The sequence below is a fragment of the Ascaphus truei genome, chromosome 3 (genome assembly GCF_040206685.1).
Source record: "Ascaphus truei isolate aAscTru1 chromosome 3, aAscTru1.hap1, whole genome shotgun sequence".
In the NCBI taxonomy this organism is placed as follows: Eukaryota; Metazoa; Chordata; class Amphibia; order Anura; family Ascaphidae; genus Ascaphus; species Ascaphus truei.
Window position 1 is genome coordinate 61,226,719 of NC_134485.1, and position 17,215 is coordinate 61,243,933.

The 17,215-nt window shown below is 42.9% G+C and overlaps 1 protein-coding gene across 1 annotated transcript in view; it reads right to left on the reverse strand.

Annotated features, from left to right (window-relative positions):
- Positions 1-2,625: 2,625 nt before the first annotated feature.
- Positions 2,626-17,215, reverse strand: part of ACE2 (angiotensin converting enzyme 2) — a 71,960-nt gene continuing 57,370 nt past the window's right edge. The window contains exons 17-18 of the mRNA XM_075594116.1: positions 12,107-12,301; positions 2,626-3,867 (exon numbers count right to left, since the gene is read on the reverse strand). Coding sequence (XP_075450231.1) covers positions 3,726-3,867; positions 12,107-12,301 — 337 coding nt within the window. The 3' untranslated portion in view covers positions 2,626-3,725. The remainder of the gene's footprint in view (positions 3,868-12,106; positions 12,302-17,215) is intronic.

Consider the following 17,215-nt stretch of genomic DNA (forward strand, 5'->3'; position numbering starts at 1 on the left):
TGACGCCGCGGGTCATATGACGTGACAGCATGGAAACGTGTGTCAAATTATGCGGCAGGGTCTCGTGACGTCACGTGACCCTCGGCGTCATTTGACGCCAAGTCACTGGGGTGGGGGGTGCGAGCTCCTGAGCCGGCACACAGAGGGGGGGCGCAATAGAAAAACTTTGCGCACCCCTGCAATAAACAAAAGTCTACTTTTATTATAATTTCTCATGCAACATTAAAAAGAGAAACATTTTGGCTCATGATGCTTTTTCAAGATCTAATGCAGTGCTTGAGGATGGGCCATGGGCCTGCAACCTTGCTCTTTTTAACATCTTTTGTTTTTTAATAGTGTGAAAGAAGACGGATGACTGGTGCATGGATCAGGAGGAAGAATAAAAAGGAGAAAACACAATAGTGTAACAATGTCAGAAAACTTTACATCACAGTTATGTGGTGATAGATCCACTCACATTTATCTTCTTATTAAACTGGCATGAAATGAATCCTTCTATTGGGGTCTCTCTCGAGTCTTGCATCCTCTCCACGTGACCATCTATAAGTTTTGACGTGTGGGGGTAAACCCTTTACAAAAGCTGCCATAATATAATACAGTTTTATTATAAAAGTAAAAATAAGGACAATTGCATTCACAAACTTATCTTGTTTTTTATGCACGGTTAATATAGTGGTATCCCATGACCCATGTTTACGCTTGCAGTCTGCTAGGAGAGACACCGTCCCCCTCCTGTTCGTCTTCACTTACTGGGAAGTGACCATTTGGAAATATCAGGGGGAGGGGGGGTAAAGAGAGGACAGTCTCTCCCCGAGGTATCTCTGGATCACCACAAGACATCTTTGGGACGTCTTTGGAACCCTAAAAAAAAACGTTTAGCGGGAATCATCTTTGTTTTGCATCAGGGTGTTTGTCACCCATGTTTTTTTGGGTCACGCCATGGCGCTGAAGGAAGGTGTAGAGAAGCCATAACGGGTCATGGGATACCATTACATCGACCATGCATAAAAATCAAGACATATGGTTGTGAGTGCAATTATCCTAATTTTGACTTTTTGAATAAAATAGTTTTATGCTATGGCACCTTTTGTCTCTCCATAAAAAGGTTTTACCCGCACATGACAAAACTTAGGTCAAATAGAGGGGAGGCAAGAATTGAAAAAGAAATTAGAGGGATTAATTTGATGCCAGTTTAAAAAGTAGATAAACGTGACTATCTCTCACAATATTAATGTGATTTAAAGTTCCCTGACAGTGTTACACTATTGTGTTTGCTTTCTTTCCCTTTTTATTTTCCCCCGGATCCATGTGTCAGATGATGTCCTCTTTCACACATTTATACTAAAAAAGGATTTGGAAAACCATTTGAACTCTGGCTGCAGGGTTGGAAGACTTCATTCCACTGTACTCTTTTCTGGGACTCTTTGGGGCCTATTCACTAAACTTCGATAAGTTCAGTGCATTTGCATGTTCTTACCGCACTATAAGAAATGTGTGTGAAAACGGTATTCACTAAGAAAAATCACACATTTTTTATAAGCGGTTAAAAAAATGCAACATCGGACTACTTTGTGTGTTTATTTTTTCCCCCAATACTTATCGCACTACTTGTGTTTGCTTAAACTGCAGTCTGCAAGAGCTGCACTGAGAAAGCTACATCTCCCTGCACAGCTCTTACAGGCGATCGCGCAGTTTTAATGTTAATTTTAATTGTCCCAGTCACGTGACGAGGGAGATTTAAACAATGCAGGGAGATACCGGCACCCCATATTGATGCCTGGAACTCGGGAAGCAGGGGGTCCCCGAGGCTGAAATGAATGCGGTCCACATTAAAAACAGCTTAATTACATTAGCGGCTAAGGCAATGGAGGGGTTAAACCAGAGTACCTTGTTTATTGGTGGTAGAGGGAGTGGGTGAATGGGGGTATTTGGCACAGGGTGAGTGGTTAGGCCTACCAGGAAGGTTGTGGGAGGAGTTAACGCCTTCATTACCATAGCGATGGTAACCGCTATGGTAATGAAGGGGTTAACCCCTCCTGCTACCCACCCGGTAGGCCTAACCACCCACCCTTGGGGCAACTACCCCCATTCACCCACTCTCTCTACCCCCAATAAACATTAAAATACAACAGCCCTACTACTAGCCATGGCTGCATTAAGCACTTTTCGGTTGCAACTATACAGTAAATTGTCTAATAGGTCTATTTTAGATTTTGACGAATTCCTCTCAGTGCCTAAGAATAGGGACTGCTAGCAACTCAGGCCTCAGAGACTTGTTATTTCTCTTTGCCTCCCCCATAGGACTAAGCTTTCAGATTTCTGGTACACACAGTTGGAGCAGTGTTATATACCGGGGCCTGCTAGACAAGGTAGAATCATTTTTAAGATGACCAAGTGGTACTCTTATTTTATTTAATATTTGATATATTTAAAAAGTTTGTACCATCTTTCAAGCTACACCAGTTAGTTTCCTAACAGCGTTTAGGATTTTATACTTTACAAAACAACAAAAAAATAAAACACAAGGGAAAATGCCCACTTTTAGTTATTACAGTATATTGTTATAGTGTTTAAGGAAAATAAGACTGGTTCAATGTGAAAAAGCAGAAGTAAATAGAACAAGTATTGATTGGCAGACACTTTATTCATGCTGACAAAATAATTTAGAAATTAAAGTGTTCCTTAGAGATCACTGAATATTATTATTGTTAAATATTAGCACTATTAATTTAAATGCAAAAACACACCATTACCAAAAGCACCAGTACTTAGGTTGCTAATGCATATGTATGAGCCCCATTACTTACAGGAGGGGCCTAAACCATGTGTGTAAATATATAATTTATAGCATAGGTCAAAGGGATACTTTGCAAAAGAAAACCGCTGCCCTGTTTGTCACTTACTTCCTTGGTAGGTTGTGTTACCTATTAGGGGACCAACATGAGAGCTGTTCATAGAAACAGTGTACAAAGATGTTAATCCCCTTAAAGGTAGCCTACAACAAACCTACATTTCTCCAGGATTAGAACTAATACAGCGACTAGAACTTTGTCTTATAAAATGTTTGGAGGAAACTTCAAGATATTCTTTGACCTTAATACTAGTGTTATTTGTGCAGCTGAAACAAAACTGATGGAGTTTTAATTTATTACACTGTACTCATAATTTTATCATTAGAAATATGAAAGCGTTAGGCTAGTCATATTCACAGTTCAAACTGAAATCTATTAAAGTGCAAGTAATGTTTGACTAATGGATAAAGCATAATACATAAGGATGAAGCAAATAGATAATGAGTTGCCAACAAGCATCATATACTGGAACCCACAAATGTATGTGGAAGTATTAGTCAGACTAATAATACAGTAGTTTTCTCTTATTCTAATGCTTGTATTTGTTAATTAATGAACATAAGGATTTTCTGGGGTTGTTTGCATGTCTACCTCTGCGATCTTGATACAGTATCTGCTGTAGTTTAAACACTGTGTCAGACACTGAAGCTCTAGGAGCTTTTGATACATATGAATGGTTGTGGGTATACTATACAGTAGCTTCATGGTCAGTCGACAGGAGCCGTCTTCTTCCAACACCATTAGGAACTGTTTTACTGCATCTATTATTTGAAGTTGTCTCCTGACACAAGCTTTATGAACAAACTAGGAGCAATATAAGGAAGCTTTTTAATGTTTGCAGAACCCTTAATTGATGGATTCCTTGTCTATTTGTTAAAACGTCGTCTGGAACTCCTTTTCCTCATTAAATGCTGTATTGGTTTTTCCCTGAGTCTTGTGTAAAGCCGGCTGAAGATCGGAAATTTTATCATAGGTTGTTTGCTGTAAGTTTTCTTCTTTGACAGCTTTTCTTTTCCTACAGTGCACAACAAACAAACAAACATACATTAGGGTTATATATAATACATTACATTTTCTTTTCATTTTAAACTAGAAAAACATTTGTCACCCGAACATTTTACGCACGCTCACAAGGCATGGAGAAATGATGATACAGCACATGGTAATGAATGGAACAAAGAGAGTATAATTAAGTCTAACAAGAACACCAAAATTTCGGTCCTGCACAGCAGAGCTTCCTCATTGTGTGTGTGTGAGTGTGTGTGTGTGAGTGTGTGTGTGAGTGTGCACGCACACACATACACACATGCATGCCTTTGGTGACATGGGTCAGAGCTAAGTTGGCAAATAGTGGCATTTGGGTATAGGCTATAGCATCATTCAGCCACCTGACAATGTGCGCCACTTGTCTCTGCTCCTTTACATGGGCTATTGAGGAAAGAAATGCTACATTCTGTAGAACCAGAGGGGCAAAGGAGTTCAGAGTGTGGGAAACTGGACATAGTGCATCCATGCTAATGCGAAAAGAACAGTGATGAGCCATTAAAAAGGTATCAAGTCTACCATGCTGTACTTTTTTTTTTTGGCCACTGTATGGGCTAACATGGTACCATTCTTTATCTGCATCAGGAAGTTCTATGTGACGTGTTGTAACCAAAAGTTTCCCTTTAAGTTTCTCCCCTAAAATATTCTTGAAAGTCAGCTTAATGTAAAGCCCTTTAATGCAGGTTATTAACATTTTAATAATTTTTTCTAGCTGTTTTTAATTTTATGTTCTATTTTTTTATTTTAAAAGGCCCAAAGCCGACTTTTTTTTTTGCTATTTATTCTACCTTGTTCCACCCCACAGCTGTTTTTAATGTAGGCTTCAAAGTTGCTTATTTTACATAAAGATTTTGAAGTCTAATAATGTCACTAAGTGAGAGGTGATTCGAAGCCACTGTATTTTAATTTATGTTTACGACACATTCTTCTTAGGTACAAAATAATAATAAATAATAACAGCTTTATTTAAATAATGCTTTTCTCCCCATGGACTCAAAGCACTTCACAGTTATTCATAAAATACACTGTTTATAAAGCAAGGAGTAAGGAGAAGTTCCCCTTTCAGGAGCAATGTTATCTACTCTGCTATTCAATTGGTAATGACATCACAATTACATTACTTTACCTGCCTCTTGGGGTTAGGAGGAAGAGAGCATCTTAACTAACAATCAAGCAACTTCATATTGGACTTGACAATTGTGCCCATCAGTAAATGCTTGCATTCAAAACAAATGTCAATCAAGGCACTTACTTATTTTTAGTATGCATTTGCTGTTGATTCTACTACATGTAAAAATATCTCACTATAAATATTACTTGTATCCATTATTTATTTATAAAATATTTTACCATTGATACATATAATACATTGAGAGTTACCTCTCGTTTTCAAGTATGTCCTGGGCACAGGATCACTACAAATATTACTCGTGTCCATTATTGGATCACTACAAATGTTACTTGTGTCCATTATTGGATCACTACAAATGTTACTTGTGTCCATTATTGGATCACTACAAATGTTACTTGTGTCCATTATTGGATCACTACAAATGTTTCTTGTGTCCATTAATGGATCACTACAAATGTTACTTGTGTCATGTTGCAGGGACAATGCAACCACACGTGTGTTCTGAATTGGCTGGTTTATTTAGCCTCAAAATTATGACATACAAAAATAATATAGCTTCTTTTCAGCAAATATAAACAAGGGCTGTTCAAAGTCCTAATTTTTTATATAGCAAACAGCTATTGTATAGGAAAGACAGACCTTTACAGCAAGCAGTTTTCCCCCAAAGTTGCAGTGTGTCTCACTGGTTCAGACAGCCCTGCATGTGTGTGCAGTCTGGGTTTTTAAAGCCCCTTAACAAGGCAGCTGGGACCTGACTAATTAACAATACCTTTTCCCAGCTGAATTTTAACCCGGACACTGCTGCACTGCAGACCTAAACATAGGTTTGCTAGGCATAGGGCTGGTGTTTTATATTCACCCTCTTACATTCCTCCCCTGTTAGTGTGTGGTTGGGGCCAAGTATGGCTGAAGCCAACCATCCACCCCTTCTCTAGAGAAGAAATCAGCATTCACGTTTTATTTTCCTGGTCTGTGCCGAATCTCAAACGATAAGGGTTGAAGGGTAATATACCACCTGGTCAACCTAGAATTTGAGTCTTTCATTGAATTTAACCACTTTAATGGAGCATGGTCTGTCACCAAGGTAAAATGGACTGCTGCCAGGTAATGCCCCAAGGCCTCAATTGCCCACTTTACTGCGAGGCACTCCTTCTCAATCTTTGAGTAGTTTTTGTCCCTCTGGAACAATTTCCTACACAGAAAAAGGATTGGATGTTCTGCCCCCTCAAACTGTTGTGACGGCACTGCCCCAAGCCCTATCTCTGATGCATCGGTATGCACAATAAAAGGGCTATTAAAGCCCGGGGTTCTAAGGACGGAACCCTCTGATAGAAACTTTTACCTCCTTAAAGGCTCTCTGGTACTCCCTAGACCATATAACTTGTGAAGGGGCACACTTTTTTGTGAGGTCTGATAGTGGTGCTGCGACTTCAGTGTAGTTAGGGATGAACCGCCAATAGTACCCTGTTAAACCCAACAGAGCGCGTACCTGTGTTTTTGTTCGGGGGTTTGGAACATCTTTCAGTGCAGCGACCTTGTCGGCTAGTGGCCTTACTTTTCCACCTCCCACTGCATAACCTAAGTATTTGGTTTCCACCTTACCTAAGGCACATTTCTTAGGGTTGGCTGTGAGCCCTGCCTCTCTTAGGCTAAGGTCCCGCTGGAGGCTGCTGCACATGCGCCTGTCATCCTGGTGGCACGTGCATAGTGCTAGACTGCAGTCTGCATGCAGAGTTCTCAGGCACGGGGGCCGTAGCCAACATGGGGCGGGTGGGCGTGGCCATGACAGAGGTCGTGTGTGTTGCTTTCCTCAAACTTGGTTATGATTCTTTGTATTATATTTACTGGGTTTATGGCACCCTGCATCTCCCCATTCCTCGAGCAATGTATCTGTGTGTGCAGAAACAGGCCAAGCTTTACCGAACCCATGTCCGTGCAAGTTGGAAAACACTAGCACATAATATAGGCAGCTGTTTTGTATTTTGTGTTACCAACTGAGTATTTTACCCAGCAATAGTGTTTTGCTGACCTTATTGCACATTGGGGTCAGTCCTGCTGTTTCCCCTGTGTGTCAACTGCACCGAGCTGAATGAGAATTCCAAACCAGGTCACAGAATTCCTGCAACTGTTGATTGGGGTCCTCCACCCCCCTGCCGGCGACCTCTCCTCTTGAGTGGCTCCCTGGCGCACCATGTGATGCGTCGCCGCTCAGGAACACAATTCTGTTGTAGCCCCTGCTGGCTGAGGCGTCACAGTGCAAAGTGAGCCAGGACGCGAGGAGGGACTGGGGACAACTAGGGAGAAGGGGGGAGCTGGTGAGTGGTACGCAGATCGCCGGAAGCAGCGGGACCCTAGCCTAAGAGACCCGAGGACCGCTTTCAGCCTATTTAGATGGGCCCGCCAGTGTTTATTATAAATGACAATGTCATCTAGGTAGGCTGTGGCATAAGCCCTATGAGGTCTCAACACTTTATCCATGAGTCTCTGGAACATGACCGGGGCTCCATGCAGTCCAAATGGCATTGTCACAAACTGGTATAAACCCATCAGAGTGGCAAAGGCGGTTTTGCATTTGGACTTCTCCTCTAAAGGTATTTGCCAGTATCCTTTTCTTAGGTCCAGCGTGGATATATACACCGCTGTACCAAGCGTGTCAATTAACTCGTCTACCCTTGGAATCGGATACTGCATTGACCTTTCGGAGGTCCACACAAAATCTTACCTTCCCATCTGGTTTAGGTACCGTAACTATAGGACAACACCACTCACTGCATGATTCCTCGATCATGCCCAAATTTAGCATGTCTTGTACCTCTTTCTCTTCTAGAGCCTTACGGCTTTCAGGCAACCTGTAAGGACGAGAATGTACTTGTATCCCAGATGCTGTTTCTATCCCATGTGAAACTAAATTTGTTTGCCCATGTAAATCAGAAAAAATATAATTATATTGTTTAAATATTTCTAACTGTCCCCTTTTTGTTAAGAGGACAACTGGCTACCCGTAGGGTTTTGATCGTCACCAAAGGTGTTCCCCTGTGGGGGCTGAGGACCAGGTCCGTTTCCTCTTCTACTGGGTGGACGAACAGAGACCTCTGCACCTTCCAGGGTTTTAGCAAGTTCACATGGTCAATTTGTTTACCCTTCCAGGACCTTGGTTGCGAGATCTCATAATCCACATCACCTGTGCAGCGGAGTACTTTAAATGGGCCTTGCCACTTTGCTAGGAGTTTGCTCTCACAAATGGGTAATAATAAGATCACCTGATCCCTCGGATGAAATGCTCACATGCGAGCATTTTGGTTGTAATGTCTCTCCTGACTATTTGGGGCTGATTTAAGATTCTCCCTAGCAAAATGGCTGACCACATCTAGGCGCTTCCTAAGGTTCAATACATATTGCAGGGTATTCTTAGAAGGGGACCGCTGTTCCTCCCATGACTCCTTTAGGAGGTCTAGGACACCCCGGGGTTGGCGGCCATACAGTAGATCAAATTGAGAGAATCCCATGGAGGCCTGGGAAATATACCACACTGCAAACAGCAGAGAAGGGAGAAGCTCATCCCAGGCTCTCTTTTCCGAATCTATAAACTTTCTCAACATTCCTTTTAGAGTTCGGTTAAATGTTTCCACCAATCCGTCAGTCTGTGAATGGTAGACCGATGTCCAAACTGACTTGACCTCTAGTAATTTTAAGACATCCTGCATCAGTTTAGCCATAACATTTGTACCTTGGTCTGTTAACATAACCTGGGAAAGTCCAACCCATGAGAACAGCTCCAACAATTTGTTGGCTACTTGCTTCGCAGTTGGTGTCCGCAGGGGGAAATCCTCAGGATATCTTGTTGCATAGTCAACTATTGCCAGAATAAACCTGTGTCCTTTTGGAGAAGGCTCTATAGGTCCTACCAAGCCTACTCCAATCCTCTCAAAGGGAACTGAGACCAAGGGTAGAGGAACCAAGAGGGCGGGTTAGCTGGCGTTCAGGACATGCTGCACGTAATTTAGCAATATCATTATGCATCCCTGTCTAATATAACCAGAACATAATATGTTCAGGGTTTTATCTCTACCAAGGTGACCACCCCAAGGGACAGTATGGGCTAGGGTGAAGACAGTTTGAACAAAAACATTGGGAACCAAGATTTGTCTGGTGACCTCCCCTATTTATGTCTGCCTGTTCACCCAATACAGAATATAATTTGACAATTCCAAATGAGGGAACACCATTCCCACTTGTGCATTCAATATCTGGTCTCCAATTTTTACCCCTTTCTCATATTGTCTGTCAAGGACTGGGTCTTCCGTCTGCCTCTGGTGGAAATCTGGGAGATGGGGCCTGGGGATTTACCAAAGCTATATCTCTCCCTCCTTCTGGCAAACCCCAGTCATTACCTGTGATTTCTGCCTATTAGTATGGCCACTTTGAGTCCCAGATTTCTGCAACCAGTCCTGTTTGTCACAGTGTCTTTGCCTCCGAGTCTTCGGAACCCGGTGTCTACTGGGGATAGATCTTCCGAGAAGAGGAACAGTTTACCAGGGTTCTCTTGTACCACACAATGAGGGTCCTCTAGATAGGTTTGAAAAAAATGGCCAGTCTCAGCCGAGCAAAACTGGGACAGGGAGCCAAGGAGCAACCCCTACTTCGAGCCTGGCCTCCTGACCTTTTACCTGTAGCAGGATTTTAGCTGTCGGAATACGATTTTGCATCGCCATGTATACACTCTATGCTCCATGGGGAGTCATAGGAAATCACGTCAGCTGGTAACAGTTCCTGGAAGACCAATGTTTTCCCAGAGCCTGAATTCACAGGCGGTTTTACCCCCAATCAGGACTGGAAGTAGCCAGGGCTTGCAGCTTTCTCTGGAGAAGGCAGAGGCAACGGTCCTGCTGAAGGAACAATTCATCTGACGATGGCCTTGTTCCCCACAGGTAGAACATGGCGAGATATCTTTCACTGGAGGTTAACGTGGATACTGCTCATCTGGACCGGATACTGGAGACCAGGAGTCGGATGGGTCCTGCGAGCGATGTTTTCTGAAGTCTCTCTCATTTGGCGATGAGCCGACATCGGGAAGTAGATGTGGGTCTCGGCGGGGACCGGCGTTTGGACCTCTCCGTTGCTGGAACGACTGCTCCTTTGTGGGACTTGGCGGTTGTGTGTGGAAGGGTCGTAGTTTACCCGCTGATCCGGTCTCCCTCTTTGGGCATTTGCCAGCGCCGGTGGAGTCGAAACCGTCGGGCCAAGGACACTCTCCTGATCCTCAGCCCCAAGCAAGTTTTCAACGAGCTGGACAGCCAAAGTTAGGTTTTTAGCAGCATGGTGCGTTACCCAAGAGCGTGCGGGAGGGGTTATTACTTGTAGGAATTGTTCCAAAACAAATTGTTTGAGAATCGTCTCCTTAGTGTGCTGCTCAGGTTGTATCCATCAAGAACACAAGTCCAGTAATCGCTTAGCTAGGACCCGGGGCCTCATCTTAGAGTTGTACTTCAGGTTTTGGAATTGCTGCCGGTAGGTCTCTGGGGTCAGACCTAAGTGATCCAGTATAGCTGCTTTAACTTGTATATAGTCAATAGCCTGATCCGCTGGTAGACCCTGATATGAGGCCTGGGCTTCTCCTATGAGGAGCAGGGCCAAAGTGGTTGCTTAGCAATCCGAAGACCTGCCCTGGGCCTCTGCAACCCTTTCAAACGTCAATATAAAAGCCTCTGGATCCTCGTTCAAACTAATTTTCCTCAGGAGGACTGGGGGTTGGTTCTGGACTGGCAGACACATGGGAATTGGCCAGCAGCCTGGCTATCTGCTCATCCTGGATTAGGAGCTGGGTTTACTGCTGAAATAGTAGTTGGTTTTGCTTTGCTTGTTTTTCATCCCGCTCTGCCTGCTGTTTGGCCTGCTCGTACAGAAACCCTTTTAAAAAATGCTCCTTTTTTGTGTAGCCCATTGGATGCAAGGACTGTTCAAAATCCCACTTCATACACCATATATTGAAGGGACAATGCAACCACATGTGGGTTTCTGAATTTGCTGGTTTATTTAGATTCAAAATTATGGCATACAAAAATAATACAGCTTCTTTTCAGCAAACATAAACAAATAGAATGATAAGTCCTGAGCAGAGCTTTTCCCTTTTCCCAACAGGGCTTTTCAAAGTCAAAGTCTTTATATTGCAAACAGCAATTGTATACAGTAGGAAAAGACAGACCTTTACAGCAAGTAGTTTCCCTCCAGCGTTCCAGTCTCTCACTGGCTCAGACAGCCCTGCATGTGTGTGCAGTCTGGGTTTTTAAAGCCCTTAACAAGGCATCTGGGACCTGACTAATTAACAATACCTTTTCCTAGCTGGATTTTAACCCGGTCACTGCTGCACTGCAGACCTAAACATAGGTCTGCCAGGCATAGGGCTGGTGTTTTATATTCACCCTGTTACATGTCCATTATTAGATTACAACAAATGTTACTTGTGTCCATTATTAAATTACTACAAATGTTACTTGTGTCCATTATTGAATCACTACAAATGTTACTTGTGTCCATTATTAGATTACTACAAATGTTGCTTGTGTCCATTATTAAATTACTTTAAATGTTACTTGTGTCCATTATTGAATCACTGCAAATGTTACTTATGTCCATTATTAGATTACTACAAATGTTACTTGTATCTTATTTACTTGTATATTATATTGGCTACAAGTAACATTTGGAGTGGAATCTTGCTGCAATGCTTTATTATTGATTCAGCTAGGCCTATTAATCAAGTACTCTATTGAATGTTATGTCATACTCTTGTATAGTAATTGCAAATGAGATTTCCTTTTTATAAGCAAATGAAGCATATTTTGTATTCCTCATTATCTAAACAAAGCTAATATATGCTTTCTCCTTTTCTCTCTCCTTTTCCCATCACCATCACTCCACTGTCCTTTCCTCTATACTGGCCTACAAATAATATTATCTCTCTGTGAGAAGAGGAAAGTGAAGGTCAAGACACAATGTACAGGTATCTGCGTTTCAGAAAGTGATGTGAACAATAAAAGCCATCAATATGTTACAATATATAGATGTAAAAAATACTTACTTTTTCTTGTCTTTTTGCCCAAGGACGAGTAGAACAACCAAAGCAATTACTATTATGCCAGCCACAACCCCAAAAACCACTAGCCAGATTGTGATTGGCTGTTCAGCAGGTGGTGACAATGTAACCGGAATACCTATAAACTCCAGAGTGTAATCATCCAATTGAAAAGCGTTGTTGATTCGACCTCGTGATTCTCTGTTCGCAAAGCACACAAAAAAATATTTAATTAGTAAACGTCTCTTCTGAAGTGCTAAAGATTGTAAACAGTGCTACGGTGCCAGGCATCTTATAGGCCATAGAAATGAACAGGATATATAGTGCCTAAAGATGTAGCATCATTTTGTAAATATAACCCAAACGGCTACTATTGTTATTCTTTTGTATATTAACATGGAGCAAAATCTATTAACCTTAAATCTGGTATTATCTGTAGTCTTTGTCCTCTGTGATATTTCTGTTGTAAAGGTGTAGGTGTCATGAAAGGGATATAAGTTACAAAAGAATGACTTCAGTTTATTTTTTCTGCAGTAGTTTGCAAAATTAAACAGACATTTGATAGTTTGCAAAAGTAATCAGACATTTGATATATATATATATATATATATATATATATATATATATATATATATATATATATATATAGAGAATAAATGAATTCTCAGTATTAGGTGATAGTTTTTTTATTGGACTAACAATTTCTGTCATAGGACAAGCTTTCGAGAGTTCTCCTCTCTTCTTCAGGTCAAGCAATACTGATATATACAAGAATCTATGGCTAAAACAGTGTAGAGAAAAAAAAACCCAGATATGTACTGTAGATAAGGTAGGGTATTAAAAGTTTTTGAAGCCAGGGGAGGGTGACAAAGAAAGGTGTGGAGGGGGAGGGATGCTGTGGGGAAACGGGGGAGAGAATGTGTGGATAAGAATAGAGACAAGCAGGATAATTACAAACAATTTTGATATGGTGTGAGAAAACCCCTGTCCACATTAAGTCCTTTGGTTTTGGTGTCAAAGAGTCTTATGATTCTGAGTTCAAATGTTTTCCGTTCTTGGGTGCGTTTAAACATTCCATTGAGGATTTTGATTTTTAAATCATTTATGGAATGATCTGGCTGTGAGAAAGGATGTCCCACAGGTGAGCAGTATCTTCCTTCTTCGTGATGGAGTATGGAGTGTCTGTGCATATTCCACAAACCTCAAACAGAAATTAGTCGGCAGAAAATTTCACAACGAACTTAAAGACACTGATAATGGCACAAAACCGTGCAACAACAAACGCTGCAAACTCTGCAAACATATATGCCAAGATCCCACAGCCAGTCACAACCATGGAACACTCAATGTTAAAGGATCATACAGTTGCACATCCAGGAATATAGTGTATATGATTCAGTGCAACAAATGTGACAAAGGTTGCTACATTGGGGAAACCAGACAAAAACTACAAGGCAGAATGAATATGCACCCTTTTGTGGGACTTGGCGGTTGCGTGTAGAAGGGTCATAGTTTACCCGCTGATCCGGTCTCCCTCTTCACTCCATCACGAAGAAGGAAGATACTGCTCACCTGTGAGACATCATTTCTCACAGCCAGATCATTCCATAAATGATTTAAAAATCAAAATCCTTAATGGAATGTTTAAACGCACCCAAGAACGGAAAACATTTGAACTCAGAATCATAAGACTCTTTGACACCAAAACCAAAGGACTTAATGCGGACATGGGTTTTTCTCACACCCCATCAAAATTGTTTGTAATTATCCTGCTTGCCTCTATTCTTATCCACACGTTCTCTCCCCCGTTCCCCCACAGCTTCCCTCCCCCTCCCACTCCACACCTTTCCTTGTCACCCTCCCCTGGCTTCAAACACTTTTAACACCCTACCTTATCTACAGTACATATCTGTTTTTTTTTCTCTCTACACTGTTTTAGCCATAGATTCCTGTGTATATCAGTACTGCTTGACCTGAAGAAGAGAGGAGAACTCTCGAAAGCTTGTCTTATGACAGAAATTTTTAGTCCAATAAAAAAGGTATCACCTAATACTGAAGTACTCATTTATTCTGCACTATCGCAACTGGACAAACACAGCTATTTTCTGCTTTATATATATATATATATATATATATATATATATATACACACCAGAAAAAAGTATCCAAACACAAGCACACGGGTATACCAAAAGAATATAAAGAATTTATGATATAAGTTAAAAAAAGGGGAGAAATGTTAAAACGGAGGGGGTGCTCCAAATAAACTCCTCTAATCACCAGGGAGACAGAAACATTAATGGTGAATGAACTAATCAGTAATGTAATCTCAAAAATGCACTAATAGGTAGTTGATAATGCAACAATAAAAAGTAGTATAAGGTAACTACCAATTAGTAGAAAATGGCAACCAGGAATATATGAAGTACAGATGATAGAGTGTAATACCAGATTGGCAAACAGCTACAACCATACAGTACACACAGTAAAACAGTGCTGCAGATACTGAATACTGGTAGTCAAAGCTAGAGGTGTGACAAATCTAACTAAATCCATAAAGTACATGTCACGCTGTGCAGCCCGCAGACCAGACCGGTCCCCTGTACTGAGGTGGGATGCTGAATATACACACCGACAGCAGAGGGAGCGGATCCGGGATGTGGTTGTAGCGTGGCCAGGCTTGGGTTAAGATTTAGAATAGTCGTTGTACTTGCCGAGTCCAGGGGTATAGAGAGTTCCGTAGTCAAATCCGTTTCCGTGTCCGAGGGTCTGAGAGGTAAGAATCGTGATGGGTTGTCATGAGAGAACAGACAATATATCTAATAACCAGGCCAGATTGAACAAGACTAGGATATAGTAAACGGTGCCACTAGGCCAGATACCTCAGCCTAGGCCATGGCAGCTTTAGAGGATTCACAGTCAGAGGGGTTCTTTTGCCGCGCAACGCCATTAACAGGGCTATGCCCTCTGCTCCTCTTTAGGTGGATGGTAAAGTCTGAGTCTTCTAGAGGCCAGCCCCACCTCGGCAGGGTGGCATTTCCCCAGGTGGCATAAGCCACTACTCTATGCACTAGGGTGCACTTCACGTACACCCCAGGGGGTTCACTGGCCAGGGCCAGCTTCAGGGTTTGGGAGAGCCCTCCCCAGGCAAGAAACCAGACAGGCAGCACAGACCATCACCCCTGAGTCAAGTCCGTCAAAAAAGGCGTCACAATCCTAGCTAGTAGGGACCCCCTCTTCACTTGCCCTGTGGCTGCCTGTAAATCCTTGGGCTGACTGCAGCCAGCTCCGTCCTGCAGGTTTATCCCTACATACCTCAACATCTCCTTCACTATGCTGCCCTCTCCTTCTGCAGATACCTCTGGATGATCTGAGAACAGAACAATATGCTGTTCTACCCTAGCCCCGGCTTCTGCTCCTGGCTGCCTATCTACCCACAGCCCTACCTCACTCAGCCCCCCCCCCCCTAGGCAATTCTAACCTAGCCAAGGGAACTACCTGTGCATACACCTCTTCCTGACCCAGCTTCCCCATCACCAGGAACGAGACCAGGGATACCAGTACACAGCACCCGCATTACCCACTGGCCAACAGGCATCACTGAGGTGGCAGAACTCTGCTTCTGCCCATGATGCCCTCAGCTCAGAGCTAGACTGCAACAGCTGGGCTCTAGTCCAAGAGACCCCCTGATGCCCCGCCAGTGGAATGGGGAAGGCTACCTGCACTAACTGCTGCCTCGCCTCCCCGGCTTCCACTAGCTCACTCAGCCCCCCCCTAGGCAATGCCATCCTAGCCAAGGTGACTAACTGTGCCTGCCCAACCCCATGCAGAGGTTTCCCCATTACCAGGGACAAACTCAGGGGTATCTGTGCAGAAGCACCAACCTTACCTCCTGGCTGGCAGGCCTCACTGGGTTGGCAGAACTCTGCTACCGCCCTTGATGCCTCCAGCTCAGAGCAAGGCTGCAACATCTGGGCTCTAGTCCAATAAACCCCCTGATGCTCAGCCAGGGCAATGGGGAAGGCTAACTGCTCTAACTGCTGCCTCACCTCCCCGGCTACCACTAGCTCTCCTCTACCTGTCCGGACTCTGTCTAACCTGGTAGATTCTGGCTCCCTCATCCAGAGCTCGCGGTGCCACAACCAGTGGCCTGACCCCTCACTTTCCCAAGACGCGGATGCCCGCAGTCCCATATCTTCTAAGCTGGGGTCAGCTCACACCGCACCCCTAAAGTCTGCTCCTAACACTATCCCCCCACCTTTAGTCTCTAAGTCAGAGGGAACAGGGGCAGGTAAAGGGAACAATAAGTCAGTATCAGTCTGCGACTTTGTCTGGCGTACCTTTCTGGTCTCCGCAGAGGCCACTGGAACCGTTGGTCCCAAATGCAGGGGGACAGGGTTTGATTCTGCTGTGATTCCTGATGACAGGCTCTTAGGAATCATCACAACAGCAGGCAATTCCGCAGCAACCACACAGATCCCAGGCTCCAAGTTATTGCTAAGGCGCACCTCAGCAGTTACCCTGTACAAAACCCCCACCTCCCTCATGCCATGATTGGCACCCCATCCAAAATGATCTGGGCACCCTGGAATGAACGCAGCCCTCCATCAGGCATGGTTCTTTGCACCCCACTACCCGGGAGCAAATCTTCTGGCTGCACCAGAATAACCTGCTATTGAGACTTACCTTGACGTGGTTAGCAGGCTTGGCATTATTTGATCAAAGGATGTATACCAAAAGTCTCCTTTTTTCTTATAGGTATTTACACCATACATATATATATATATATGTATGTATGTATGTATGTGTATGTATGTATGTGTATGTATGTATGTATGTATGTATGTATGTATGTATGTATGTATGTATATATATATATATATATATATATATATATATATATATATATATATATATATATATATATATATATATATATATATATATATATATTCCCCATTGATTGCTATCCCTAAGGGAAAAGAGCAGGGATTCACTTTTTGTTTTGCACCAGAATAACAGCAGCACCCAAATCTGGCAAGCTCCCTGCTTGCTGGTCACCAAAGGTAACCCTCCATGGGTGCCTGCTCAGGACATCAGCAGCAAGGATGTAGA